The sequence below is a fragment of the Microtus oregoni genome, unplaced genomic scaffold (genome assembly GCF_018167655.1).
Source record: "Microtus oregoni isolate MIOR12 unplaced genomic scaffold, Mior012 000026F_ref0000081, whole genome shotgun sequence".
Classification (NCBI taxonomy): domain Eukaryota; kingdom Metazoa; phylum Chordata; class Mammalia; order Rodentia; family Cricetidae; genus Microtus; species Microtus oregoni.
Window position 1 is genome coordinate 33335362 of NW_024543085.1, and position 27958 is coordinate 33363319.

Consider the following 27958-nt stretch of genomic DNA (forward strand, 5'->3'; position numbering starts at 1 on the left):
TGTATTTAACTCAGGGTCTCACATAGCCCACACTGGCTCCAAATTTACTAAGTAGGTGAGGATGACCTTGAACTTCTGACCCTCCTACCTCCGCCTTCCAAAGTGCTGAGTTTGCAGGGCCTGGAATACAGGCCTTCTTGGCTTACTAGGCAGACTCTCTCCGACTGAACTACACCCCTAGCTCCTCAGTCTATGGTGCATTGTTACAAGTGCATGAACACCTGGACACCTGACTCCTAATGCATTCTGGAATAAAGGAGAATAGTCCCTGAACTAGCTCTACAGAAGCACTTTGGCAAGCCTTTAAAAATTCTGTAACAAAAGTCTCCTTTTTTGTTTGCTTGGACTATATACACCCAGATTTTATTTTTATTTAAGTTAATTTCTTAACAACTAGATACTTCAAAACATTTGATTTAAATAATGCACTTAAACAAAACAGGCCTGTAGTGGTGGTGGCACACGCCTTTAATCCCAGCAGTTGGGAGGCAGAGGCAGGTGAATCTGTGAGTTTGAGACCAGCCTGGTGTACAGAATGAATTCCAGGACAGCCAGAGCTGTTCCACAGAGAAACCTTGTCTTGAAAAAAAAAAAATATTCAATTGAATTAAACTTTATACATTAGTCTTTGGATTATGTAAACACATTACTAACTAATGTATATGGGGTTTGTTTTTAAAACACCTTTATTTTATGTGTGTGTGCATGGGTGGGGGGCGAGGGGGTACTTTATGTGTGCAGTACCAGAGGTGTCCAAAAGAGGGCACCAGGTATCACATAGCTGTGATTACAGAGTTGTCAGCCATCTGATATGGATGTTGGGTCTGAACTCCAAAGAGCAGCAAGCATTCTAAACAGGACTATGCCTCTAGTCCTCCTGTAAAGTTCTCACTTAAACTCATTCCAGTTGTAGGAAATCAGAAGAGAAAGAACTGGGTGAAAGGCAAAGCAGCTCCTAATCAGCACCCTCCCAGTGGACGGGACCGCCTCTCTCAGGACGGCTCACAGAGCAGCTGACTCAGCTGTGGGTTCTTACAAGTGCAGGTAGTGGGTCCCATCTCTACCTTCTGCATCTCTGGGCAAAGCCCAGGAATGTCTACATTACAATGCTACCCTAGTAATCTTGATAAGCACTAAGATCGACAGCTATCACCTAAGATTTCAAGGAAAGCCTTGAAACAGCTCATTCTGTGAGAATCTAGGCAATGCTGTAGGAGTGGGCGTGAAGCTTCCCAGACTTAAATTCTCCTGATTCAGACTGGTTAAGGGAGCAAAGCACACACACAAAGCTCATTGTACTGGGCTCGATTTAAAGTGCTTTTGTTTCTCTTATTTTCGTGTCCCCTCCTTCTCCTCATTCCCTTCCCCACCATAGTTCATTAAAGGCAAAAAAATAAAAATAATGAACACAAGGTAGTCGAAGCTAGTTCCAGTACCCAAACCCAGCAGTGTACATGTTGTTGAGGCTCTATAGCATGAGGAGAATTAAAGTATTTCCTCGCCAGGAAAATCACTCCGTACGAAGACAGTGAAGGATGCACACAGATCTGTGCTTTCACGACACAGGAAAGAACCCAAAAGAAGCGGTGGTCTTCATGCTTCTCTGCCAACAGATCTGTCTTGGGAAGCTGACACTGGTATCTGTGTGGCCATTACAGATGGCGTTCCGGGCAGTAAGAGTACTGTCTCCTGGGCCTCCATGCTCAGAGCTCATCTTGTCTAGTCTATTCAACCTTTGCAGCCACTATTTGCTTTAACAATAAAGGATTCGTCGGTGGTCACAAAAGTATTTTCTTAACAAGACATATTTATCTGAGTTGCATTTGGCCTTGATTAGCATCATTACATAATGTCTCTCAAATGCTGTGTCGTGTGTGTGGGGTGTGTGTGTGTGTGTGTGTCTCGATGCTTTGCATTTAAATGGTCTCATCATCCCAACAAACCTATGCAAATGTGCTCTTATTTGTCTCTGTTTTAGAACATGGGAGGCACAGGAAGGATGAGCGAAGCCACCCAGAGTCAGGAGCCACTTTGTGCCCAGGATGTCAAGCAGAACAGAACCCTCAGGACTCGGCCCAAATTGTGATCTTTTCTAACCATTGCCAAGGCCCCTAGAAGCAATGTGGCCTGTCACATAAATAGTCCCATGTCCCTAGGGTGAATAGGCACAGGGAACTAAGAACCCAGAGACTCCATCCCCACAGTGCTGGGAAGAGAAACCTAGTCTCTGTCTGCTTACAAGGGACAGGGTGGGTGTTTTACTTCCCTTTTTCCCTGGTAGGCTCTTCTCTGAGATGGATGAAATAGGTGGAATTTTTTTTTTCGAGACAGGGTTTTCCTGTGTAGTTTTGGAGCCTATCCTAGAACTCACTCTATAGACCAGGATAGCCTTGAACTCACAGAAACCCACCTGCCTCTGATTCTACCACTGCCCAGCATAAAAAGGAATTTTAAAAAGCAACAATTCAAGACAAAAGTAGCACCATTTATAAGACAAGAAACACTTTCAAGAGAGTTTTTAAAAACTCATAATGCGGGGCAGTTGATGGCACACACATTTAACACCAGCACTGGGGAGACAGAGACAGGCAGATCTCCGTGAGTTCGAGGCCAGCCTGGTCTACAAAGCAAGTTCCAGGGCATCCAGGGCTATACAGAGAAGCCCTGTTTTGAAAACAAAAACAAAAATCAAACAAACAATAAAAACCCTTTGTAACCCCCCCCCAAAATTTTTCTGTTAAAATATAGGAAGCATCTACTTTGCCCATATGACTGTTTTCCCTGGGAAGTGCCCCCCTTCCCTGCCCTCAGATGGAACTGTTTGAAGCTCTGACCCCTGATCATGTGACTCAGACATAGACCAACCAACTCCAGGGCAATGCCAAAGTCATGTTTAGGACTCTTGAGAATGCCCCATACACAGGGAGCAGATAGAGCCTGCATGGTGGGTGTGGGGGCGGCAGGGGGTCAGGTGGTGATCTCAGGCCCCAGAAAAACCGGACAGGGCCTGGTTTCCTCCTAGGTTCCCACAGCCGATGAGGCACTACAGGACCCAAGGCCCATTTCCTATTTCTATAGCAGGAAGAACAAGGCAGAGTTCTGTTGTGGCCAAAAGGATGAGCAGAGCAGAGGACAAACAGTAGACCCCTCCATGACCCTGTGGGCCGCTGCATTAGCCTGGGTTCTCCGTTTCTTGTCACATGGTGCCAGGTCCCCCGTGTCCCAGACTGTTCCAGACTTTGAGCCAGCCCCACCTCCCCATGTCTAGGCTCTGCCGTACTGTTCTACCCCCGACTCCTCACCCCATCCCCACCCCACGCGAATCCTGGTACTCTCGTGTTTTCCCATAGTCCATCCTGGCTGACAAGCCCAGCAAAAGGTTTAACTCTGAATCAAAGTCTATAGGCTGTTAAATATTCATGTCCCGAATAAAGTAGAAACCCTTGTTATACCCTTTCTGGGGTCCCTGTTGCCCACCCTCTCCGGTTCAGTGGCCCCGCATACGCTTCTGGGTACCTGGGATATAAATGGTGCCACCATCGCTCCAATGCGGCACAGGGAACCGCTGGTTCCCATCCCCAGAGCGCGCATCTGAGTAGGGTAGACCTGCGGAGGAGAGGCATAGAGAACACCATTGGTCACGTTTCTTCCCAGGGTTCTCTTCCTCTCTTCCCTCCCTAGTTCAGGCTTCTGTGTTTGTAGATGGGTAGAAGATGCTCATTGTCTTCGGTATCTAGTTTTGAATTTTAAAAAGTTACATTTCTCCATTTCTCCTGTGTATGTATGGCGGGGGTTATGCATGCATGTCATGGTGCATGTGTAGACGTCAGAGGACAACTTGCAGGAGCCGGAACTGTCCTTCCATGTGAATCTCGGGGATTCCACTCAGAATGTCGTGTTGGGCAGCAAGTGCCTTTCCTCAAGGAGCCATCCCACCAGCCCCATGGTGGTTAATTTTGACGTCAACATATTTGGATTGAGAGCTGTTTCCCTTAGTAAAGGGTGGAAAGATGAGAAACACCCTAACCAATTGTTTAACCATTTAAATGGACTATTGGAAGGAAGAACTTCGAAGCCTGGTTAGAGGAAGTGGTCGCTGGGCATGTGCTTTTGAGCGTGGATCTTAGCCCAGGTTCCTTCTTGGTCCGTCTTTGCTTCCTGACTGCTGCGTGGTGGCCAGCTTTTCTCTCCCAAACCCTTGGACCATGGTGCCTCCGCCACAGACCAGAGGTAAGCCAGCCAGTCATGGACCAGAACGACTGAAGCCGAACTAAGATAGCTCTTCCCTTCCCTAAGTTATTTCGGGCTTTTGTACAGTGACAAGTTAGACTAACGACCTGCTTTCACTTGAGAGGCAGGAGGCCCTCTCTTTCAGAGACTATATGGGAAAGGAAAGATCCATATCAAGCTCTCTCGTGTCGTTTTCAACGAATTTCACCGTTTAAGCAACTTGTCAAAGGTTGACCAAAGTTAGGGATGCATTCCCCACAGATTGGCAGCTCCCCTGACGTGCCCTGATGTAGCCATGCCCTTCCCCGCTGCTCACCTCAGCAGTGTAAATGTAGATGGTGTTGAAGTTCGCTGCTACCAGGGCTCTCAGCATGAAGAGGAAGCCAATGAGGCCGGCACTGAGGAGGAAGCAGAGGAGGTCGTAGTCAGAGACACAGAAGGCCCTTCACAAAGCCCAGAGCCTCGGCAAGATGCTGCTTCTTAACTGGCCTGACCATGACATCCTCAAGCCTGTTTCCTCACAATCCACCTAAGGGGTGGGGGGGCATTCAGACCCGATGCTCCCAGACGGGCACATGCGTTGGAAAAGGTATTTTATGAGTATGATTCCTTAGCCTATATGTACATATTGTACCATGTGTGTGCCTAGGAGGTCAGGACAGGGCATCGGCTCCCCTGGAATGAGAATCAGGTGGTGGTGAAGCATCCTGAAGGCACTGGCAACCCAGTGTGGATCCTCTACAAGAGCAGCAAATGGTCTTATCTGCTGAGCCATCTCTTTAAAGCACTAGATTGGCTGGGCGGTGGTAGTGCATGCCTTTGGGTACAGCCACCCTGGCATTTCTAGGAGACACTCACAGCAAACTCTCTGCGATCTTCCTGACTCCTCTTCCACAGTGAGCCCCAGAAATTGTGTTGTAATGGGTCAGTTGGAGCTGGGTACCACACAACCTCTTATTTTCTGTGTGTTATTGCTCCTTCAACATCAAACAACTGTTTACCGCTGCATTTACTTTTTGCTAGGGATTGTAGGCAATCTAGTAATTTTTTTTTTCAAGATAGGGTTTCTCTTTAGCTTTGGAGCCTGTCCTGGAACTAGCTCTTGTAGACCAGGCTGGTCTCAAACTCACAGATATCTGCCTGCCTCTGGCTCCCGAGTGTTGGGATTAAAGGTGTGCACCACCACCGCCCAGCTGTCTTGGGGTTTCTATTGCTGTGATGAAATGCCCATGACCAGAGCAACATGGGGAAGAAACAGTTTATTTGGCTTACACTTCTACATGGTAGTCCGTCACCAAAGGAAGTCAGGACAGGAACTCAAACGAAACAGGAACCTGCATGCAGGAGCTGATGCAGAGGCCATGGAGGAGTGCAACTTGCTCAGCCTGCTTTCTTATAGAACTCAAGACTGCCAGTCCCGGGATGGCACTACTCATAATGGCCTAGACCCTCCCACATCAATCACTAATTAAGAAAATACCCTATCTGAGTAATTTTAAGTCTAAATTATTTATAAAATATCAATATAATAAATATTAGGATTCAAAATATGCATTCATTTTATAATAAAACATAAAACTATTTAAAAAAGAAGAGGGGCTGGAGAGATGGCTCAGTGGTTAAGAGCATTGCCTGCTCTTCCAAAGGTCCTGAGTTCAATTCCCAGCAACCACATGGTGGCTCACAACCATCTGTAATGGGGTCTGGTGCCCTCTGCTGGCCTTCAGGCATACACACAGACAGACTATTGTATACATAATAAATAAATAAATATTAAAAAAAAAAAAGAAGAAAATACCCTACAGCCAGATCTTACAGAGGCATTATCTCAACTGAGGGTCCCTCCTTTCAGATGACTCTAGCTTGTGTCCAGTTGACATGAAACTAGTCAGCACCGCATGCTCTATACAGATGCAGTTTGTTTTCATTGTCTGGGATAAAACCTTTTCTAAATTTTACTCTGTGCTTAGATGGCCTGTGAGTGTAGAACTCAACAGCTCAAGAGTCAGCCATATCATTGCTCCGAGTACTGCAGGGTTGCCATGGGAGATGAGACTTGTTATCTGAGGCAAGTCCTCCACCACAGAATGACTTTCTCAGCCTTCAGATACATGTCGTCTGTATCACCAGAATAGCTCATGTTGGTCCAGAAAACAAAAACCCTACGGCTGCTTTCTAGTTCTCCAACAAGTTCTGTATAAAGTGAGCATCCTGGTACTTAGCCACATCTCCTGACAGCTGAGGGAGGCAGGGCAGGGGGGAGGAGAGGGAAAGGCCTCTCGGTCTAATGGACGGCCTCTACTCTCCACTCATCCCCAGGACTCAGGAAGTCCCATCTGATAACCACTGCACAGCCGTGTGGAAGCAGGCAAAGGGTGAGTACCTTGAAGTGCAGATATTGAGGAGAAGAAAGAACAAAGCCGTGCATCCCATGGTGATGGACAGGCTCCGCCGTCTGCCCAGGAAGTTGATGCCCAGGATGTTTAAAGGGTTCACTAGGAAGCAAACAACAACCACAGTGGTGACACTTGGAGCACAAGTGATACCGTAGACCCCAGCAGGACCCCTCCTGCCATTCCCTAAGGAAGCAGCTCCCGTCCTGAACCAGGCACACTGTCATGGGATCTGTGACTTCTTGAATGTGCTTCTTCCTCATGAGCGACTAACACTGCTTAAACATTAAGGCCTTTCTACGTTTTAAGGTTTTGATATGGGGTCTCTCTTCGCAGTCCTGACTGTCCTAGAACTCACTTTGTAGACCAGGCTGGCCTCATACTCATAGAGATCCTCCTGCCTCTGCCTCCAAGCGCTGGGATTATAGGCATGCGCCACCATGCCTAGCTTTATTTCATTGCTTTCTCTACCACTTTGCAAACTACTAGTTTGCTAGAACTAAATGCCATATACCATTGTCCGTTGAATTCAAGGCTCCACTGATTTTTTTTGTTTGTGTTTGAGAGATTCTCACTATGTAAGCTTGTGCCAATTGGCCTTGGCCCTTTGATTCATTTTCTTTATTTTTTATTTTATAGTATTATTTATTTAATTTTTGAGACAGGGTCTCCTATATCCCTGACCTCAAATTCAGCTAAGGCTGACCTTGAATTTCTGATCCTCTTGCATCCACTTTCTGAGCACTGGGATTACAGGCACACACCACACCCCCACACCCAGTTCACACAGACCAGGGGATTTAAACAACTCTGCCACATCCCCAGTCACACTGGCTTTTTTTTTTTTTAATGGGCCATCATTTTTGTTGGGAGAAAACAAAAAACAAAAAAACAGTACAGCCAATTGAAATCTAACAAGTCATTGTAAGATGTGCCCATTTTAGTTACTATGTGTTTGGACACCCTGCTCCAGGGTTTATCCAGGTCAGTGGATGGAACTAGGAAAGAGCACAGAGTGAGGCGACCAGACCCAGGAAGACAAACATCCATGCTCCCTCTCATCTGAGGTTCCCAGCTCCAAACCATCAGATGTCAGTATATAACCTGAAGAAACGGCAGAAACCAGGAAAGCAAAAACAACAACAACAAAAACAAAAAACAGCTATTGTGGAGGTGGGGGGAACGATAGAGAAGGAATTACAAGGGATCTGAAGGGGAAATGAGAAAGCGCAGCAGGGGCCGACTGATTAGGGAGACAGGCTGAGGATGGCTCGGCAGTTGAAAGCACTTGCTCTGGCAGAGGGTGACCTGGATTCTAGTCCCAGCACCCGTCCACATGGTGGCACACAACTACTAATAACTCCAGCTACAGAGGCTCAGACACCCTCTTCTCACCTAGGAGGAGGGCACCAGGCATACACAGGGTGCACACACACACACACACACAGTCATGCAAAATAGTCATACACATAAAACAAATATCTAGCCGGGCGGTGGTGGCGCACGCCTTTAATCCCAGCACTCCCAAGTCAGAGGCAGGTAGATCTCTGTGAGTTCAAGACCTGCTTGGTTTACAAAGTGAGTTCTAGGGCAGTCAGGGCTACACAAAGAAACCCTGTCTCGAAAATTAAAATAATAATAATGATGTCTAAAAACACATTAAAACGAAATAATTAGAGAGAGGAAGGATAGTAAATACAGGATGAAAGAAGAGAGTGAAATACAGTAATAATATCTGAAAAAGTCATAAAAGACATACTATTATCTATCTACCTAAAAATACCTATAATACATGTTACATGTAAGTTGATGCATAAATTTCCAGATATAGTTTAAATCAAGTGTCCCCATCTGGGCTGACGATGCTTTCCAAAACTATCTAACCAAAACCCCAACACCAGGCAGGAGGAACTCTCTTTTGAACGGTTGGTCAGGATCATACAGGAGACTATCAAGTCATACAAAACAGATCAGAAAGCCGGGCGGTGGTGGCGCACGCCTTTAATCCCAGCACTCGGGAGGCAGAGGCAGGCGGATCTCTGTGAGTTCGAGACCAGCCTGGTCTACAAGAGCTAGTTCCAGGACAGGCTCCAAAAACCACAAAGAAACCCTGTCTCGAAAAACCAAAAAAAAAAAAAAAAAAAGATCAGAGCATAGAAAAATTGGATCCAACGATAATACATTATAGGCTATATTGTTGCCCTTGAGGTGGAATATAAGTCCCTACCAGCTGCATCTATAAAACAACTCCTGTACCTAAGGTTCAGAGGTCACTGTGGAGGAGGGCAGAAGGGCTGTAAGAGCTATGGGAGAAAGGAAGTCTGCTGTTAAAAAAATAAACATTTTTAAAAAGGTCATGAATTTGAGTGTGTGAGTTTGGGGGTGGAAAGAGAATTATCTCAAAAATAAATATATCTTTTCATTTGAGATAGGGGCTAAACTATGGATGTAGCACTGGCTGTCTTAGAACTCATTATATAGGTCAGGCTGGCCTAGGATTCACAGAGGTCCACCTGCCTCTGCTACCTGAGCACTGGGATTAAAGGTGCGCACCACCCTAGACTAAAATGTACTGCTGAAACGGAACAGTTCAAGGCTTTGCTCTTTCCGGTTTTCCTCCCCACAACAACCCAAACTGGGGGTGTAGCAGCATGATCTGAAGACCCTTGGAGTTCTACTGGACAGGAGCCTCGCCTCAAGGTCACACTTCCCTTTGACCCTGAGCTGCAGGAACCCTGCCTGAAACGGGAAAGTTGGGCGGGCGATCTTACAAGCAATTTCCCCAAGTGTGCTGATGATCATGGTCCTGTAGTCAGAGGGTGCAAACAGGTGGCAATAGCAGGGGCTGAGACTCTCCTCTGAGTCCCCCGTGGTCACCACCACCTCTGGGTCTGACTCCGACTTCGAACCACAGACCAGATCCCGCTCCAGCAACTCTGCGCTGGCCAGGATAACCCCATAGTAGGCGAAAGAAATTCCCAACCTGGAAGGAGAAGAGAGTATCTCAGCACTGGAGAGGCAGAGGCAGGCGGATCTTGGAGTCTGAGGTCAGCCTGGCCTACAGAATAAGTTCCAGGAGAGCCAGGGCCACGCAGTGAAACCCTGTCTTGAAAAAACACAAAATAAAAATAAAAAAGAATGTCATCAGTAAAAGTTTTCACCAAGCTTGGGGGACAGGAAGAACCATGACAGGCAGAGGTAAGGAGAACGATCTATGTGGAAGGCATAGGGCAAGAGCAACAGAAATCAGCCCACACAGCATCCAGGCATCTGAAGACAACTTTGGAGAAATGTGTGTGTGTGTGTGTGTGTGTGTGTGTGTGTGTGTATTTCTCTGCATCCTTGCAAACCCAGTCTTTTAAAAGATTGATTGATTGATTTTGATTCTATTTGTGTTTTGCCTGCGTGCATATATGTGCACCATGTGTATGTAGAAGCAAGAAGAGAGTTTGGATTCCCTGGAGCTGGAGTTAAATGGTTGTGAGCCACCACGTGGTTGCTAGGAACTAAATTGGGGTCCTCTGAAAGAGGATCTGACACCCTCTTCAGGCAACTGCTCACACATGAAGTCTAGAGAAATACACACATACACATCAATTAAAAAAATAAAAATAAATTTTAAACTGGATTACCTATCTTAACTGCTGAAAGACAATTATATATAGCATGTGTTTTATATGTATATTATATACTGCACTATACATATATATCAAAAATGTGATATATGCATGTGTATATATATGCATATATATTTCAAATTTCTTCTCTTAAATGATAGCTTGCTATTTAGGCTTCTCCTGATATTATATGGCGCAGAGACATTAATTTTTGTTTGAGACAGGGTTCCGTGTAGCCTAGGCTGGCCTCAAACCGGTAGCAATAGATGACCCTGAACTCTGCTGACGTAGGAATGTGCCACCAAGCCTGGCTCCAGAGACACTAATGTTATAAAATCCATCAGTCCTTCCCGGTATATCAAGTACTGTTTTTTTAGTCCTATTCTGGATGCACTTGCTCACTCAAGGTTAAAGCTGCAAAGAGATGAAGCCCAGAGAGGCCCTGAAAAGGCTGTGCCACCGAGCCTGTCATTGGTGAGTTCAAAGGATCTGTCCATTGTAGGGTAAGCAGAAAGCACACCCTACGGAAGTCCAGGACATGTAGCCACGTCACTGGAAAGAACTGGGAAACTGCTGTAGAATGTTAAGGTTCTCTTTCTCCCTTTACAGTTTTATCATTTCGGGGAGGAAGGTAGAGTGGGTAGCATTAGAAAGAGAAGGCGTTGCAGGAGGAACTATTGGTGACTTCCTATATTTCTCTCTAATACCCCAAGAGTGGATTTACAGTGGTCCCTCTTCATCCATAGAAGATCCACACAGATCATATCATGCCTCCCATGTAAGTTCCTATACAGACTCAACAAAATAAAGCAATTTACAACATGCCATAAAAGTTACATGCAAATGTGGTCTTTCTGTTGAAGAAGTCAATACAAATACAATTTTCAACTTTGATTGACAATGGATAACAGAAATCACAAGAGGCAACGTGAAAAACAAGGTGTATTTGTAGGGCTACTCTCCTTGAGTGGGTCTCCTTCAAATACCTGCTTATCTAACATCTGTCTTGCAGTAATTATGTTCTTACCATATGACCCAGATCTGTAATGTGGTCCGAAGATATTTAGAATCCAGTAGATCTGCAAACCTTCCTCTTTTCTCCTAGGAGAATGAAAAGCAGGGGACAGAACACACATGGAGGGGTAAGGACATATTTCTGTGACATTCCTGATGGTGCCCGAGGATACAAGGTGGTGAGATCATCCTGTGTGGCTCAGTTATGAAGCAACCTCTCCTCCCCTTGGCCAATCCAAAAGGCTGATGTCTAAAATCATGACGACCTAGGGGTCAAAGAACAGCTCCCTGGTTAAGAGCACTGCCTATTCTGGCAGAGGATCAGGTGGATCCCAGCACCCACAAGGCAACTCACAACCATCCATACAGGGAATCCAACATCCTCTTCTGGCCTCTGGCAGACACTTCCCATGTGTGAAGCTCAGACATATGGAAGCAAAACACCCAAATATACAGAATATTTTTTTAAAAAACTGGTCCTGGCTGGTGGAATCAGTCACTTAAAACCGACTTGATCATAAGTGCCCTGCTTAGCTGATAATTAATCCACAGAAGTAGCCACAAGTAGAGGGCATTTGGACACGGATGAAAACTTTCAGGAGAGGGGCCCATTTGTCCCTGACCCCACTTTATCAGTCTTTGCTTCTCAGCTACCACAGAGTGGGCAGTTCTGCTCCAACATGCCCTTACACCATGACACTCTGCCGTCACCGGCCCAAAACAATGATGCCCCTGGCTACTGACTGCAGCCTCTGAGACTGAGCCAAATATAACATTTCCCCCTCCTCCCCCTCCACACCAGACAGTGGCTATGGAGCCAGTCCTGGAACTCACTCTGTAGACCAGGCTGGCCTTGAACTCACAGAGATCTGCCTGCCTCTGCCTACCCAGTGCTGGGATTAAAGGTGTGTGCCAGCACCACCCAGTACACATTCAATTTCTAGAGCCCACAAAGTAGAAGAAAAAACTGGTACCCACAAATTGTTCTCTGACCTCCACAGGCATGCTGTGCCATGCACATCCACACCCATACCCACAAACATACGCCTAAATAAATGCTACAAAATACTTCAAGTGGCTGGGCAGCGGTGGCACACGCCTTTAATCCCAGAATTCCGGAGGCAGAGACAGGTGGATCTCTGTGAGTTCGAGGGCAACCTGGTCTACAAAGTGAGTTCCAGGACAGCCAGGGCTCTTATACAGGATCACCCTATCTCAAAAAAACAAAAAAAAAAATACTTCAAGCAATAAAACTAATCCATCAACAAAATATGTGAACCATGCAATAATGTGCAGAAACCAAATAGGCAGTGGTGGCGCATGCCTTTAATCCCAGCCCTCAGGGGGCAGGCGGATCTCTGTAAATTCAAGGGAAACCTAGTCTATAGAATGACAGGGCTACAAAGAGAAACCCTGTCTTGAGACAAAACAAAAACAAAAAGATAGCCTCCAAAATTGAAGCAGGCTTTATGGAAATAACCTTATCAAAATGAGACAAAGCCAATACAAAAAACAAATAAAATGATTATTAATAAAAATCATGGGCTGGAGAGATGGCTCAGTGGTTAAGAGCACTGGCTGCTCTTCCAGAGGACCTGGGTTCAATTCTCAGCACCCACATGGCAGCTCACAACTGTCTGAAGATCCATTTGCAGAGGATCTGACACCTTTACACCAATGCACATAAAATAAAGTTAAATAAACCATAAAGATATTTTTAAAAATTCATATTATAACCACGAAGGCAAGTGATGTGATTAGTTCTGCAAAATAAGAAGTATTATTTATGTTTCACAGATGACAAAAAGAAGTCAGGTAGACCAGTATTGCAAGGCTATATGGCAGTGAGGAACTAGATCAAGCCCCGCCTCTACTCTGCTCTTTCAAAGAGCCCTGGTCCCCTTCCTTCTGGACTACTGGTGGGCGATCAACCACTTGTGCACTCACCAGAATGGGCTCCACGAGCTGTCCCTCCGGCATGACTGAACGGTTCATCTTGGCGATGCTCTCTAGCGTGTCCAGTGCAGCCTGCGTGTTTCCGGTGGAGACGTTGAAGCGCGCAGATTCAGGGATAAACTGGGCACAGATTATAAAGGACATCAGAGCTGCAGGTACCATAGGCTGACAAGGTGCTGTTGGGTGCTGTTGTTGCTACTGCAGGCCTTCTGACTGCCTCCACACCCAGAAGGGGTGACAATCTTGAAGGTATCCAACAGGTGTTCTGATAAATTCAGTGCTGATTTGGAAATTTGCCTCTAGGGAGGGAAATCTAGGGACCATGAGAGTCTGGACTAAAACCAAAGGACCCACTTTAGATATCTGAATAGAATATAGATTTTAGATTTTTTTTTTTCGAGACAGGGTTTCTCTGTAGCTTTGGAGCCTGTCCTGGAACTAGCTCTTGTAGACCAGGCTGGCCTCAAACTCACAGAGATCTGCCTGCCTCTGCCTCCCAAGCCTGGAATTAAAGGTGTGCACCACTGCTGCCTGGCTAGAATATATGTTTTCTTGTTTTGTTTTGGGTTGTTTTTTTTTTTAACAGATACATCAGTTATACAATGGCAGGTCTTGGATTCTGGGCTTGAAAGCAATTCATATACAACAAATTCCAGGCAGCACTTAACCTAGGCCTTAAGAACACCCAATGGTGGGATGCAGTTGGCCGAGAATGCAGTGAAGTCTTCAGTCTACAAACACAGAGGCAGGAGTCTTCCCACAGGAAGCAACAGGACTGGAAGTCACTGGTCCCAGAGCAGCTGAGGGGTCTGGGTGTGATTCCTGGTGTATGTGTGGTGGGGGTGCATAGTGGGAATTGAACCCAAGGCCCTTGTGCAAGTGAGGGATGCATTACACCACTGAGCCACAACCCCAAACTCTCAGGGGCCAGGGATGGGGAAGGGGTGATTCCAAGCAACAAAACTGAAAACAATGATCCTCTGAGCTTGTACAGAGGAGAGAAGGGGCCTGACTGTGGAACCAGCCATGGGAAGGATGTGGAGGCCATGGTTTCTTTTACTGTGGAATAGGAAAGGCTTGGGATTATGTATCCTTTAAAAATGCTTTAAACTGGGCAAGGGGGACACATGCCTTTAATCCCAGTTAGCACTCGGGAGGCAGAAGCAGACAGATCTCCAAGTTTACAGCCAGTATGGTCTACATAGTGAAAGTTCCAGGACAGTCAGAGCTATACATAGAAACTCTGTCTCAAAAAATAAAATAAAACAATTTTAAAAGATGCCAGGTAAGAAGACGGACCTCCATGGCCTAGCCACAGGCTTTCTAAAGCTGGTTACATTCCTGAGGAGACCCAAATGGGCTTCAGGTTTGGAATAAATGACCATGCAGGAACCTCTACGTCTCTGCCCCATCTCTATCTCTCCTCTCCCTCTACCCTCTTCTTGCCTCTGTTCTTACTCTCCTCACCTCCTCCTTCCCTTCCTTTTTCTCAGGTATCCTAAGATGACCTGAGGATGACCTTGAACTTCTGATCTTTCTGCCTCTTCTCCTGAGTACCAGGATTACAATGAGGATGTGTTACCACACCCAGTTTATGCTGGGCTAATGACCAGGGCAGCTTCAAGTATGCTAGGCAAGCACTCAACGAACCGAGCTACATACATCCCCACAACTTACTGTTACTCCAGCTCCAAAGGACTGGACACACTGATACACACATACCCACATACAGACACATACACGATTAAAAACAGTACTTATAAATCATTTTTAGGAAAAGAAACTACCATAAATACATTTGTGGAGAAAAGAGGTCAGTGGTCCAGCAGAAAGGGAGCATAGAGGCAGTTTCAAAAGCATCACCTTGAAGGCCATGATGAGGATGATGCCAGGGATGGAGGCAATCCGGATGAGCCAACGCCACCCAATGGTGGGGATGACCACAGAAGCCATGCCGATGATGAGTAGGGAGCCAGCAAGCCAGAAAACCTGGGAAGAAAGACTTGAAACATGACAATTCCTTCGGTCCTGTCTCTGTGCCGTTTCTCTCTTCCCCGGAGCCTTGAACCCGTTCTTTTGTACTGTATGTGGGCAAGGTGAGAGTTCTGAGGAGTGACTATCGAGTTGGATTCTACTCCCAGGATAGCCGCTCCGACCTGAGGAGCTGCCGAGTCACTCTACTTCAGAGCTCAGTTGTGTGTGTAAACTGTTTGCTCCACCTTAGGACAGAGAACCCAGCAGCGATATCACTAGAGTTTCAAACAAAATCCAGTCTAATGCCCTAGAGGTTTGTTGTTTGTTTTTTTTTTTCTTTCTTACACAGATAATGCAGACTGCTCTCTTCTCCCAGGTCTCTGCCACCAGCTCCTTTTCTCAGAGGAACTGACAAGGCCTACTGTTTATCACCAAAGCTCCTTCAGACACTCCATTTTCAAAAACAGCCCATAGTATACATGGTGCTTCACACTTTTGCTTTTTATGCTTTCGGGTTTGATATCAAGTAACATGGGCCCTGAGGGTCGAGAATTATTACTAGATGCCTGGAGGTGGTAGCACACCCCTTTAATTCCAGTACTCTAGGGGCAGGGGCAGGCTGATCTCTGTGGGTTTGAGGCCAGCCTGCTCTACAAAGTGAGTTCCAGGACAGCCAGGACTGTTATACAGAGAAACCCAGTCTCAAAAAAAAAAAAAAAAAAAAAAACGAAACGAAAAAGAATAATTAGTAGAACCACCCCATTTCGCCCAAATACTCCTACTCACCTAAGACAATTGGTCACTCCATGTCAGAGAGATGGAAAGAGGCAGCATTTAAAAGATCCTTTGTGGAGCTAATTGAGGGATTTTTTTTTTTTTGAGACAGGGTTTCACTATAATTTTGGAACCTGGGACTAGCTCTTGTAGACCAGGCTGGTCTCAAACTCAGAGATTCGCCTGCCTCTGCCTCCCAAGTGCTGGAATTAAAGGTGTGCGCCTCTACTGCCCAACTGAGGGGCTTCTTTAAAAAAAAAGTATTTGTTATTTTATTTGCATGAGTGTTTTCCATGAATATATGTTTGTGTACCATACCTGGTGCCCAAGAAGGCCAGCAGGTGTCAGATCACCTGGAGCTGGAGTGACAGAGATTGTAAGTGTGGGTGCTGGGAATGGAACCCATATGTTGTAGAACAGCCAGTGCTTTTAACCACCAAGCCGTCTCTCCAGCCCCAAGCGTTGATTATCTTATCAAAGATAATTACACCAAAATTTGATTACTTAAGAAAGTGACAGGGCCACAAAGAAAATAGAATAATGTATGGAGAATGGCTTAAGTGACAAGGGACAACTTCTCTAAAGAGTCAATAGATATAGCTACTGTGTAAGGGCAAGCGACAGTTGATGTGGCAGTGGGATGCATCTCAGTAATAATAGAACAAAGGATTTTTCTAAATGCACTGGTCACACGTCTTTGAAGGTGACAGAGCTTATTGATGGACACTTGCACCATGGGTCCGTGAACTGGGGTGAACCAGCACAGCCTGGCAACCGGGTAGGGTGAGGGGAAGGGTGGGGTCCACTGTGGCTGCTGCATTCAAGCTCAGGTGGAGAAAGGTGAGCTCTTCGTTATGACCCGAGATAGACACAGGGAGATGAGAGGTCCTAGGGGAAGGTGGAGAGGTGGGTTCTAAGAAGGCGGCATTGAGGACCCTCTAAGACATTTTAGTGACTCTCAGGTAAATGGCCACCTGGATCTTGGTTCAGGAGGCGTTCTTGGTTTTTTATACATGTTTTTAGAGATGGAAAGAACACACAGGTAGAGCTGTCCATCTGCAGGATTCATACCCATGAATTCAAATCCATGGTTTCAGCCAACTGGGTATCAGCAGTATTCAAAAACAAAGAGTCTGAGCTTGACAACTGTCTACCTACAAAATATTGATTAGGTAGCTCATCTCTTGATGATTTAAAGTACACAGGATCTGGAGTGTATATCTGTGTACCATATCTGGTGCCCAAAGGTGTCAGTAGGTATCAGATCCCCTGGAACTGGAGTTACAGATGGTTGTATACACAAACCTGAAATATGACACCATTTTCTTTTCTTTTTCTTTTTTTTTCTTTCTTTTTTTTTTTTTTTTTTGGTTTTTCGAGACAGGGTTTCTCTGTGGCTTTGGAGCCTGTCCTGGAACTCGCTCTGTAGACCAGGCTGGTCTCGAACTCACAGAGATCTGCCTGCCTCTGCCTCCCGAGTGCTGGGATTAAAGGCGTGTGCCACCATCGCCCGGCTTGACACCATTTTCTATAAGGGACTTGAGCCTCCAGAGATTTTTGTATCCTTTAGGATCCAAGAGCCAATCTCCCAAGGACACAAAGGGATGACCATATAGATAGGCAGCCACTGGAGTTGACTATATGACCCAAGGAGACATAGACATGGAGGGGCATGTGAGGAAGGCTGCCATGGCACTAGACAGATGAAAGAGTAAAACCCTGATCCCTTAGTACTGAGGTATAAAGTAAGATGCTGTAAAAATTAAGATGCATTCCTGGTCATGAATCGCTGAGGACAAAGCCTGGAGAGAATGCGGAGTCACCATCGGGTGTTCCTGGTTCTTTTCAGTTATTGTTGCCTACATTATGTATAAAAATTGATGGGGGAGAGTCTGCTGTTTTGTGTTAATTTCATTGGTTAAATAAAGAGACTGCCTTGGCCCTTTAATAGGACATAAAATTAGGTAGGCAGAGTAAACAGAACAGAATGCTGGGAGAAAGAAGCTGAGTCAGGGAGTCGCCATGATTCTCCCACTCCAGACAGATGCAGGTTAAGATCTTCCCTGGTAAGCCACCTTGGGAGTTACACAGAATATTAGAAATGGGTTAGATCAATATGTAAGAGCTAGCCAATAAGAGGCTGGAACTAATGGGCCAGGCAGTATATAAAAGAATACAGTTTCCGTGTAATTATTTTGGGTATAAAGCTAGCTATGCAAGCAGCCGGGTGCTGGGGACACAGCCCTACCGCTCCTCATACTACAAAAAACCAAATCTCCTGGGTTATTTATTGACAAATACATGAAACCTTAGTAGAAAGGGTCATCTTTTTCCTGAACATTCCCCAGAGTTGGGACTTTTAGGTCTGGGGAATAAAAACAGTCCAGGGGAACAAGATTGATAAAGATTCTGGATGTAAAACCTCTGGTCAACAGCCAGCCAGGGTCGGAGGAGGACCCTGGAGGAACAGCAGCAATCAAGACATAATCTTGGAACTTTCCTCCAAGTGAGGGCAGTGTGGACCTGGAGACACCAGCGTCCTTGGAAGAGAGATGGGGTACCCCGAAAAAGTAGGAGCTGTCTCCCTTCTCTGAAGTCTTTGTAAGGTGAGAAAGGCTCTCTTGGGTGTCTGTCATTCTAATGAAGCCAGCCACTAGACTACACCCTGGCTCTTGAGGAAGGTGGTACGGTGTCTTGAGCATCACGGCTGGGTGGCAAAAGTCCCCAGCTCAGAACACCTTCCTGCTGGACCTGTGGCACCAGACATGTTTCACGCTCCCTAGTTGGTGCTAAGATAACAGGCAGTGTACTAGCCCAAGTCCATTAGCGGGCTTGAAGGAAACCCACGTGTCCCGTCCTCTCACGCGCACCAGGCTCCAGAGTTCCCCCTTCACCTTACCTGAGACAAGGGCAGCATGTACCCTCGGTATTTTGTGGGCAAAAATTCGGTCTTTATGATTAACCTGCACAGGGAGCGGGGAAACACAATGATTCTGTTTTTAGAAAACCAAACGACCTTTAACATTTAATAAACAGTCACAAATTTTCACCTCAATAAAGACACTGTAAGCATAAAGAGAGGCTTAAGAGACGGCTGCAGTTAAGAGTGCTTGTGGCTCTTGCACGGGACCTGTGCTTGGCTCTCAGAACCCACACAATACTCACAATCATCCATAATTCCAGTTCCAGGGGATGTGACAGCCTTTTCTAACCTCTGTGGACACCAGGCACCCTCAGGGTATACGTACACACAAGCATGCAGCAAAGCACTCATGCAGATAAAGTAAATCTAACCAATTTTATATATTATTTTATATCTTATTTAATTTTTTAATTAAAAAAGGAGTTCATCATATATTAAGCTATAATTGTTACGGTGACGTTCCACATCCACAAACAGTGAGAAGTGAACTCACAATGGCTCACAATTGCTCCTCTCCGGTCACTCTGCTCTGACATTCATTTTAAACTCTCTGGCTCACGGGGACATTGGCCTTATTGCTTTGGCCAAGAGAAGCTTTGGAAAATGGCTTTGTCAAATCTAATGCCTTTGTGGTGTGAAACATACCCGAGAAATCGAACTGCCCCCAAGGGAAGGCAGAGTGTTCACTGGTGACAGTCAGGGCCTTTCCAGGGAAGTGTGCAGAGATGATGTAAACAGAAGAACAAATGGAGTGAGATCCTCAGCTTTGACGTTGTTCTCCGCTAGCATATTAGCCAGGGCTAGGACTTCTTTGTCTTTCTTTAACGAATCTATTGGGCTGCTTCTTGCAGGAGACTTTAAAGCTCTCTCAGCACCTACTCCTATCAGGCTCTCAGTTCAGTGAGCTACTTCACTAGTTCCCCAGGGAAGAACATCTATCTTCAGTCTTCAGCGCATTAAGGTGATGCCTGGTGCTTTGACATCTCCTAACGTGATTGAAGAAGAATGTGCCTCAGGGCACCCAGGAGGGAATAGCCTGAGGGGCTCTGTGAATTTTGAGGTGGCCCTGTAGCAGGAACATTAACACAGCAACGCTCACACCCAACATTGAGACCCGCAGGAGACAGGCAGACGCATTAATTCTATTTCAGTATTTCTCATTCTGCTTTGCAAATTCATTCTGGTGTGGGTTTTGTTTTTGTTTATTTTTTAAATCTGAGCATTTTTCTTTTCTCAGTTTCATTTTTAACTATGTTTGTGCACATGTGCATGTAAGTGTATGTGATGTGTGTGCACATGTGCATCTGAGTGTATGTGATGTGTGTGCACATGTGCATCTGAGTGTATTGGCGTGTGTGCACATGTGCATGCAAGTATATGTGATGTGTGTGCACATGTGCATGTGAGTGTATTGGTGTGTGTGCACATGTGCATGTAAGTGTATGTGATGTGTGTGCACATGTGCATGCGAGTGTATGTGATGTGTGTGCACATGTGCATGTGAGTGTATGTGATGTGTGTGCACATGTGCACGTGAGTGTATTGGTGTGTGTGCACACACGTGCATGTGAGTGTATGTGATGTGTGTGCACATGTGCATGTGAGTGTATGTGATGTGTGTGCACATGTGCACGTGAGTGTATTGGTGTGTGTGCGCACACGTGCATGTGAGTGTATGTGATGTGTGTGCACATGTGCATGTGAGTGTATGTGATGTGTGTGCACATGTGCATCTGAGTGTATGTGATGTGTGTGCACATGTGCATGTGAGTGTATTGGTGTGTATGCACATGTGCATGCAAGTATATGTGAAGTGTGTGCACATGTGCATGTGAGTGTATTGGTGTGTGTGCGCGCACGTGCATGTGAGTGTATGTGATGTGTGTTCACATATGCATGTGAGTGTATGTGATGTGTGTGCACATGTGCATCTGAGTGTATGTGATGTGTGTGCACATGTGCATGTGAGTGCATTGGTGTGTATGCACATGTGCATGCAAGTATATGTGATGTGTGTGCACATGTGCATGTGTGTGTATTGGTGTGTGTGCACATGTGCATGTAAGTGTATGTGATGTGTGTGCACATGTGCATGTGAGTGTATGTGATGTGTGTGCACATGTGCATCTGAGTGTATGTGATGTGTGTGCACATGTGCATCTGAGTGTATGTGATGTGTGTGCACATGTGCATGTGAGTGTATATGATGTGTGTGCACATGTGCATGTGAGTGTATTGGTGTGTGTGTGCACATGTGCATGTGAGTGTATGGATGTGTGTACACATGTGCATGTGAGTGTATGTGATGTGTGCAGGTGCCCAAGCAGGCCAGAGGCACCAAACTTCCCCTGAAGCTGATTTGAACTGGGCAGTGTATGCTCTTAAGCCCTGAGCCATCTCTCAAGGCCACTGGGTATGGTTTTAAACTAAGGGCAATGGCACTTTGTAATGGATGGTTATTCTGGGCACTACAAGGGTCCACAGCTGCTTGTGGTTAGCCCAAGAGTAAGCTATCTCTCACCCTTTGCAGGGGAGAGGTATTGATACGAGGCAAGTTCATGGAAGGGAAGGGATGGGAGGACACAGCAAGTAAGGCCACATGCCTTGACCTTCAACCCAAGACCTTGTCCATGTTTGGCAAGAGCTCTGCCACTGGGCTACATCCCCGGTCTTCACCTACTTAATATAGTCACGTGCACATGAATGTGTGTGTGTCTGTCTGTCTGTCTGTCTGTCTGTGGCTGCATGCATGTACGTCTGTTTCTGTGTCTCTCTTTTTTCTCTCGTGTGTCTGCTGTCTATGAGTGTGTATGTTTGTGTGTCTTCTTCTGTGTATCTGTGAATGTGTGCATGTGTCTTTCTCCCTCTATCTCTGTGTGTGTGCACAGTATGTGTGTGTGAGTGTGTGTGTTTGTGAGTGTGTGTATGTGCGTGTGTGTGTGTGTGTGTGTGTGTGTGTGTGTGTGTGCCTGCCTGAAGCATCCACATTTCTCTCTCACACTCTCTGGAGCAAGTCTTACCCTTGTGCATGGCCAGACACTCCACAGCCTACCATGGTCCTCAGAAAGACAAACCAGATGTAGGACGGGGAGAAAGAGGTCAGTAAGGAGAAGTAGGCTCCCCACAGGAACGAGAGCAGCAAAATCTGCAGCAAGGAAAGAGAGCTTGTTACCAGGACCCGTCTGGGGAATGAAGGAGCCCTGATACCTTTTGAAGTGGGTGCCTCTTCTGTGTGACCTCAGCTTCCCCGGGTCACTGCTCTCTCAGTCTCCACTGGCATGGTCCAAGCCAAGTGTCTGGTGTGTCCACTCTGGGAGGTAACAGAAAACAAGGGGCTGCCCTCCCTCCTCACATGGCTGTTGGGAACACAGAAAGGCCTTGTATTGGAAAGAGTAGAAAAAGCAAACAACGCATTGCCTTTTCTTATTTACAAGAAAAGCAGGCTTTCTAGTATGAACTCAAGTTCCCAGGAAAAGCCACAGCTATACTGATGATTCCATAGAACTGGAGACTGATGAAAACTGTGACTTTAAGAAGCGGAACCATTGGGCAGCAGTCCTGGGTTCAATTACCAGCAAGCACGTGGGCTCACAGCCATCTGTAATGAGATCTGGTGCCCTCTTCTGGTATGGTGGCAGAATGTTTATATAATAAATAAATCTTTAAAAAAAAATCTTAAAAAAATAATGTGGACTATTGCAGAGCCAAATTATCCCAGGATTATCTTTAGAGCCCTAAATAGCCATCTCTTACCCACCTCTGTATCTAATCCAGCGCCCTAGTGATTATAAAGTAAAACCTTTGGATTACATTAATTTAACGGAAGACTAACTTTCACTGTCCCCAAGCTACGAATGTCATCAGATAGCATCTGGGTCCTATAGCAGACATTTCCCTGCTTTGCTGTAAGCCTCCAAGTCTAACGTTCCCAACCCTTGTCTTTGATATTAAACAGCAAGACTATGTTAGGATGTTGTCTTCATTGGGGTTGTCACTATTGCTGCGAGGAAACACCATGGCCAAAAAGTAACCCAGCGAGCAAAGGGTTTATTCGGCTTACGCTTCCACATCACTGTTCATCAATGAAGGAAGACAGGACAGGAACTAAACAGGGCAGGAATCTGGAGCCAGGGGCTGATGCAGAGGCCATGGAGGAGAGCTGCTTACTGGCTTGCTCTGTCTGCTCTCTCATAGAATTCAGGACCACCAAACCAGGGATTTCACCACCCACAATAAACCGGGCCCTCCCCCGTCAGCCCCTAGTTAAGAAAACGCTCTACAGGCTTGCCTGCAGCCAGATCTTACGGAGGCATTTTCTCAACTGAGGCTCCTCCTCTCTGATGACTCCAGCCTCTGGCAAGTTGACATAAAACCAGCCAGCATAAATGTGATACTTGTGGTAACCTGCATCTGTGTTTCTCCTGGGCCACCGTCACTTGTGTTTGACTCTTATCTCCTTTGAGGGAAGAGGTAGTGATGTGGGGGCAGGTCCGCGGAAGGGAAGGATTGGGACAATGCCCAACAGAGTACAGGGTGGTGGGGGGCGGGGGAATGGGGGGTATCCTACATGGCCTGACCTACCTTCCAGCGGCCATATCTGTCAGCCAGGAGACCAAAAAGGATGCTGGACACCATGTAGCCAAAAAACACCATCTAGAGTCAGGGTGAAGAGAAACAGTGCTCTAAGCAGATCACACTAGGAAGAAGTGCAGTTACTACGTTAAGCATAGAGCTAAACCATCCTAGCTAAAATTAGGTTGGAGATGGGCTTCCCAGAGCACCCCAGGGCTCAGGGCAAGCAGGCAGGCTTCTGGGGTTGGGGGTCTATACTGAACCTGTCTTTCATTGCATTGTCACAAACTTTAAATGAACACCTGAACCAATCATCCACCTAAAACCCTCTAAAGGGCTGGGGCCGGGGCTCAGTTGGCAGGATGTTTGCTTATCATGCACAAGGCCCTGGGTTCCATTCCCAGATTCACATAAAAGCAGCCAAGATGGTTGGCTTATGGATTAAGTGTCTGTAAACCCAGCACTCCCAAGGTGGAAGAAAGAGGGTCAGAAATCTAAGGTCGCCCATGGGTACACCATGTATTGGAGGCCAGCTTGGGCTACATAGATGCAGGGAATCATGGAGCTGGCCTGGTCTAGCTGCCTCGAGAGGCGTGAGTCATAGGTTCTTCAGGTTAGAGTTCATGGCTCCTGGGGTACTGGGTGCCTTCCAGTACCTGAGAGACCAAGGCACCCCCATGCAGGGGAGCATTCAAGTCTCCTGTGTACCTCTGCATTCCCCAGAAGTCAGCAGAAGCACACAGAAGCTTGGTTGTACAATTAGTCTTAGACATTAATCTTGAGTATCCTGTATAGCTAGCAAACATCATTGTGTCCTGGCAACTACAATTGTAGTCTCTTTCCTTTTTGGTTTTTTCTCCCCCCTCCCCCCCCAGACAGGGTTTCTCTGTGTAGCTCTGGCTGTCCTGGAACTAGCTCTTGTAGACCAGGCTGGCCTCAAACTCACTGAAATCCGCCTGCCTCTGCCTCCTGAGTACTTGGATTGAAGGCGTGTACCACCACCGCCCAATGTATCCTGTTTCTGAATGTGTATAAAATGTCTGATTGTTATTAAACTGGTCAAAGCGTCATTCTTGCCGAGACCTCCGACCCCAGCCTGGTTTCCATTCCCACCAACCATATCAGGAAAGCCTGGCACTTACACATGGAGACCCTGTCTCAATAAACACATAAAATCTCCGAACTATAAGTCATCGGGTGGAGCCGCTTGCTTTCCTCTCTTGTCCAGCACCTCACTCAGCCTGGCTCTGTGTGGACCTGTGCAACCAGCACCTACTTCTCTACCTTCCAGACAATCACTTTTTCCCTTAGGAACCCTCCTGGCTGACGCCTCCAGGAAACCAGAGGCGCAGTGCCAGCTTTGCCTGCAGCACCTCGGGGGGGGGGGGGGGGAGGCTGCTTCTCTCTGCTGCCTGCTTTGCTTTGTTTTTTTTCTGCCCCTCATAAGAAAGACTCATGAGCCAGGTGGTGGTGGCGCACACCTTTAATCCCAGCACTCGGGAGGCAGAGGCAGAAGGATCTCTGGGAGTTCGAGGCCAGCCTGGTCTACAGAGCTAGTTCCAAAAAAAAAAAAAAGACAAGGAAATATTCATGCACATCTGCCCCACCCACTTCTGCACGTCATCATACATGCACATCTGCCCCACCCCACTTCTGTGCTGCAGGTCAAACCCAGAACTTTAGGCTCTAATATATTCTCCTTTATAAATACTTGGTTTAATAAGCATACAGGTTGTATGCAATGGGCTTCGTTGCAGCATTTTCATGCACTTTTTAAAGATGGATTGTGCATGTGGATGTCCAAGGTGCCCAGGCAGGTCAGATACAAGGAGCTGGAGTTACAGGTGGTTTTGAGCTGCCCAACATCGGTGCTGGGACTCAAACTTGTGTCTTCTGCAAGAGCAGCAGGTGTTTTTAACAGCAGAGTCTTCTCTCTGTCCCCCAATTTTTTTTTTTTTTTTTGGTTTTTCGAGACAGGGTTTCTATGGTTTTGGAGCCTGTCCTGGAACTAGCTCTTGTAGACCAGGCTGGTCTTGAACTCAGAGATCCGCCTGCCTCTGCCTCCCGAGGGCTGGGATTAAAGGCGTGCGCCACCACCGCCCGGCCCCCAATTTCTTTTTATGGCCCCTCCTTCCTTCCTGTTTTCCCTCCTCCTGTTTTCCTGTGGGTCCCTTTTGTCCCTCCCTCCTGCTGTCACATCCCTTGTATTCTGTTACCTTTGTTTCCATCTTCCCCAGCTCTCAAGACCTCTCATGGTTATCATCTTCCCTTCATGACATACATCTACCCTAAACACATATATAAAAGTTAGAATCTAAGACCCACACCATCAGTGAAAATACGTTGTGTTTGTCTTTCTGAGTCTGGATACTTGGCTTAACTTAATGAGTTCCAGTTCCAGACATTCCCACACAATGCCATGACTCTTCTTCCCTTATGACTGAATAAAATTTTGGTTTATACATGGACCACATTTTCCGATGCATTCATCCGTTGATGGACATCTACGATGGTTCCATCTCTGGCCACTGTGCACAGCGCAGCAATCGTGGATATGCAAGTGTCTGCAATTGAACCAAGGACACTTTGAGTCCTGAAGTGGCATAGCTGGCTCATATAATAGTTCTGGTTTTAGTTTTTTAGTTTGTTTTTTAAAAGAAGCTTCCATACCGATTTCCATAGAGACTACATCAGTATCAACGGTGGTGAATAAGGGCTTCCCTTTGCCCGCATCCTTGCCAACATTTGTTGTCATTTGTCTTCCTGCTGACGGCCGCTGTGACTGGTGTAAGATGAAATCTTCTCTGAGAGCTAAGGATGATGACTGCTTGCAGTGTTTATTGCTGTGTCTCCTCTTGAGAGCTGTCTGTCCAGTGCAGTAGACCACTTACTGAATGGGAGATTTGGGATCTCGCGTGGAATTTGTTTTTCAGTTCTCCGCATGTTTGTGGACACTGGCCTCCTCTCTGAGCAGGCAGAGGTTTTCTCCCTTTCTGGAGGCTGCCCCTCCGCTCTGCTGGCTGCTTTCTTTGCTATACAGAAGCTTTTTAATTTCGCATCATCCCACTTGTCAACTGGGCAATATCCTGTGTTATTGGAGTCTTTCCGAGAGTCCTTTCCTATTTCTATGTCTTGGAGTAGTCTTCCTGTTTCCTTCAAGCAATTTCAGTGTTTCAGGTGTTAGATGAAGGTCTTTGATCCATTTTTAATTGATTTTTTTGTGCAAAGTGAGATGTAGTTCTAATTTCATCCTTTGTGTGTCTACGCAGGTTCCCCAGCACCATCTGCAGAAAGGCTGTATGCTTTCCACTGGGTGTTTCTGACACCCTTCTCAAAAGTTGTGTGCCCAGTGCTGTGTGGGTTTGCGTCCCCTGCTGTGCACCCTTGCTCTGCACATCAGTGTTGTGCCAACACTGTTTGTCATCATGGCTCTGTAATGTAATTTGAAGTCAAGTATTATATCTGTATCGATCTTTCTGCTTAGAGTTGCTTTGATCATGAATCTTTGGTGTCCACACATTAATTTTAATTGTTTTTTCCAGTTCTTCATAGAGTACCATAGGGATTTTGACGGGGATTGCAATGAATCTACAGACTGTCTTCGCCAGCACAGCCATTTCCATGACATTAATTCTATCAACCCATGAGCATGGAGTCTTCCCATTTTCTGGCATATTTTTTAATTTTAAAATTTAAGTGTCTTAGTTTTCATCCCATAGATCCTCGAGGTACAAAAGCCATGACTTTTGCCCTGGACTCTCTGCTTTCTGGGACAGAAACCTTGGCTCAAGCAAAGCTTTGTTAACCCGGAAGCCTGCATTTCTGCAGCCCCTTGGGAAAGTGCACATCAACAGGACACTAACCTCACCCCTGCCCTGCACTCTTCCCTATCCCCTTTCCCTCCCTGAGGAGTTCTGTTCTTAATTTTTTTGTTTGTTTTTTTGAGACAGGATTTCTCTGTAGCTTTGGAGCCTGTCCTGGAACTAGCTCTTGTAGACCAGGCTGGCCTCGAACTCACAGAGATCCGCCTGCCTCTGCCTCCAGAGTGCTGGGATTAAAGAAGTGCACCACCACTGCCCGGCTCTGCTCCCTTATTTAATATGAAACACATTGTCTAGAACAATGGCACACATCTGTAACTCAAGAGGCTGAACCGGGGTAGGCGTGCAAACGAAAGAGGGATGGCAGCCTGGGCTGTGTGGTGAGATCCTGTCTCAAAAAGCAAAGGACAACTTTCTGGTTTACACACTGCACACATTCCTGTCTTCTCAGAAAAGGGCAGATGTGGAACTGTGACTGGAGACAAATCTGGGCTCCACGCCTTCCATCCTCCAAGACACAGAAAGAAGCAGGATTCGAACTTACTACACATTAAGAGAATACAGGGCAGTTCTGAGGGAGAGGGTAAAATTCAGAGAAGGCTGTGAGCAGAAAGGCAGCCATCTGTCCTACCATCCCTCCAAACAAGGGTGGCTCCTCTGTCCTTGCGAGCTTGGAAGGACTTA

General features: G+C 46.3%; 1 protein-coding gene across 1 annotated transcript in view; it reads right to left on the reverse strand.

Moving 5' to 3' along the window:
- The window catches only part of Svopl (SVOP like), a 51204-nt gene that overhangs the window by 17220 nt on the left and 6026 nt on the right, over positions 1–27958 (reverse strand). The window contains exons 4-13 of the mRNA XM_041675502.1: positions 23463–23534; positions 21902–22026; positions 18858–18921; positions 15074–15199; positions 13202–13330; positions 11268–11341; positions 9395–9606; positions 6614–6725; positions 4547–4628; positions 3517–3606 (exon numbers count right to left, since the gene is read on the reverse strand). Coding sequence (XP_041531436.1) covers positions 3517–3606; positions 4547–4628; positions 6614–6725; positions 9395–9606; positions 11268–11341; positions 13202–13330; positions 15074–15199; positions 18858–18921; positions 21902–22026; positions 23463–23534 — 1086 coding nt within the window. The remainder of the gene's footprint in view (positions 1–3516; positions 3607–4546; positions 4629–6613; positions 6726–9394; positions 9607–11267; positions 11342–13201; positions 13331–15073; positions 15200–18857; positions 18922–21901; positions 22027–23462; positions 23535–27958) is intronic.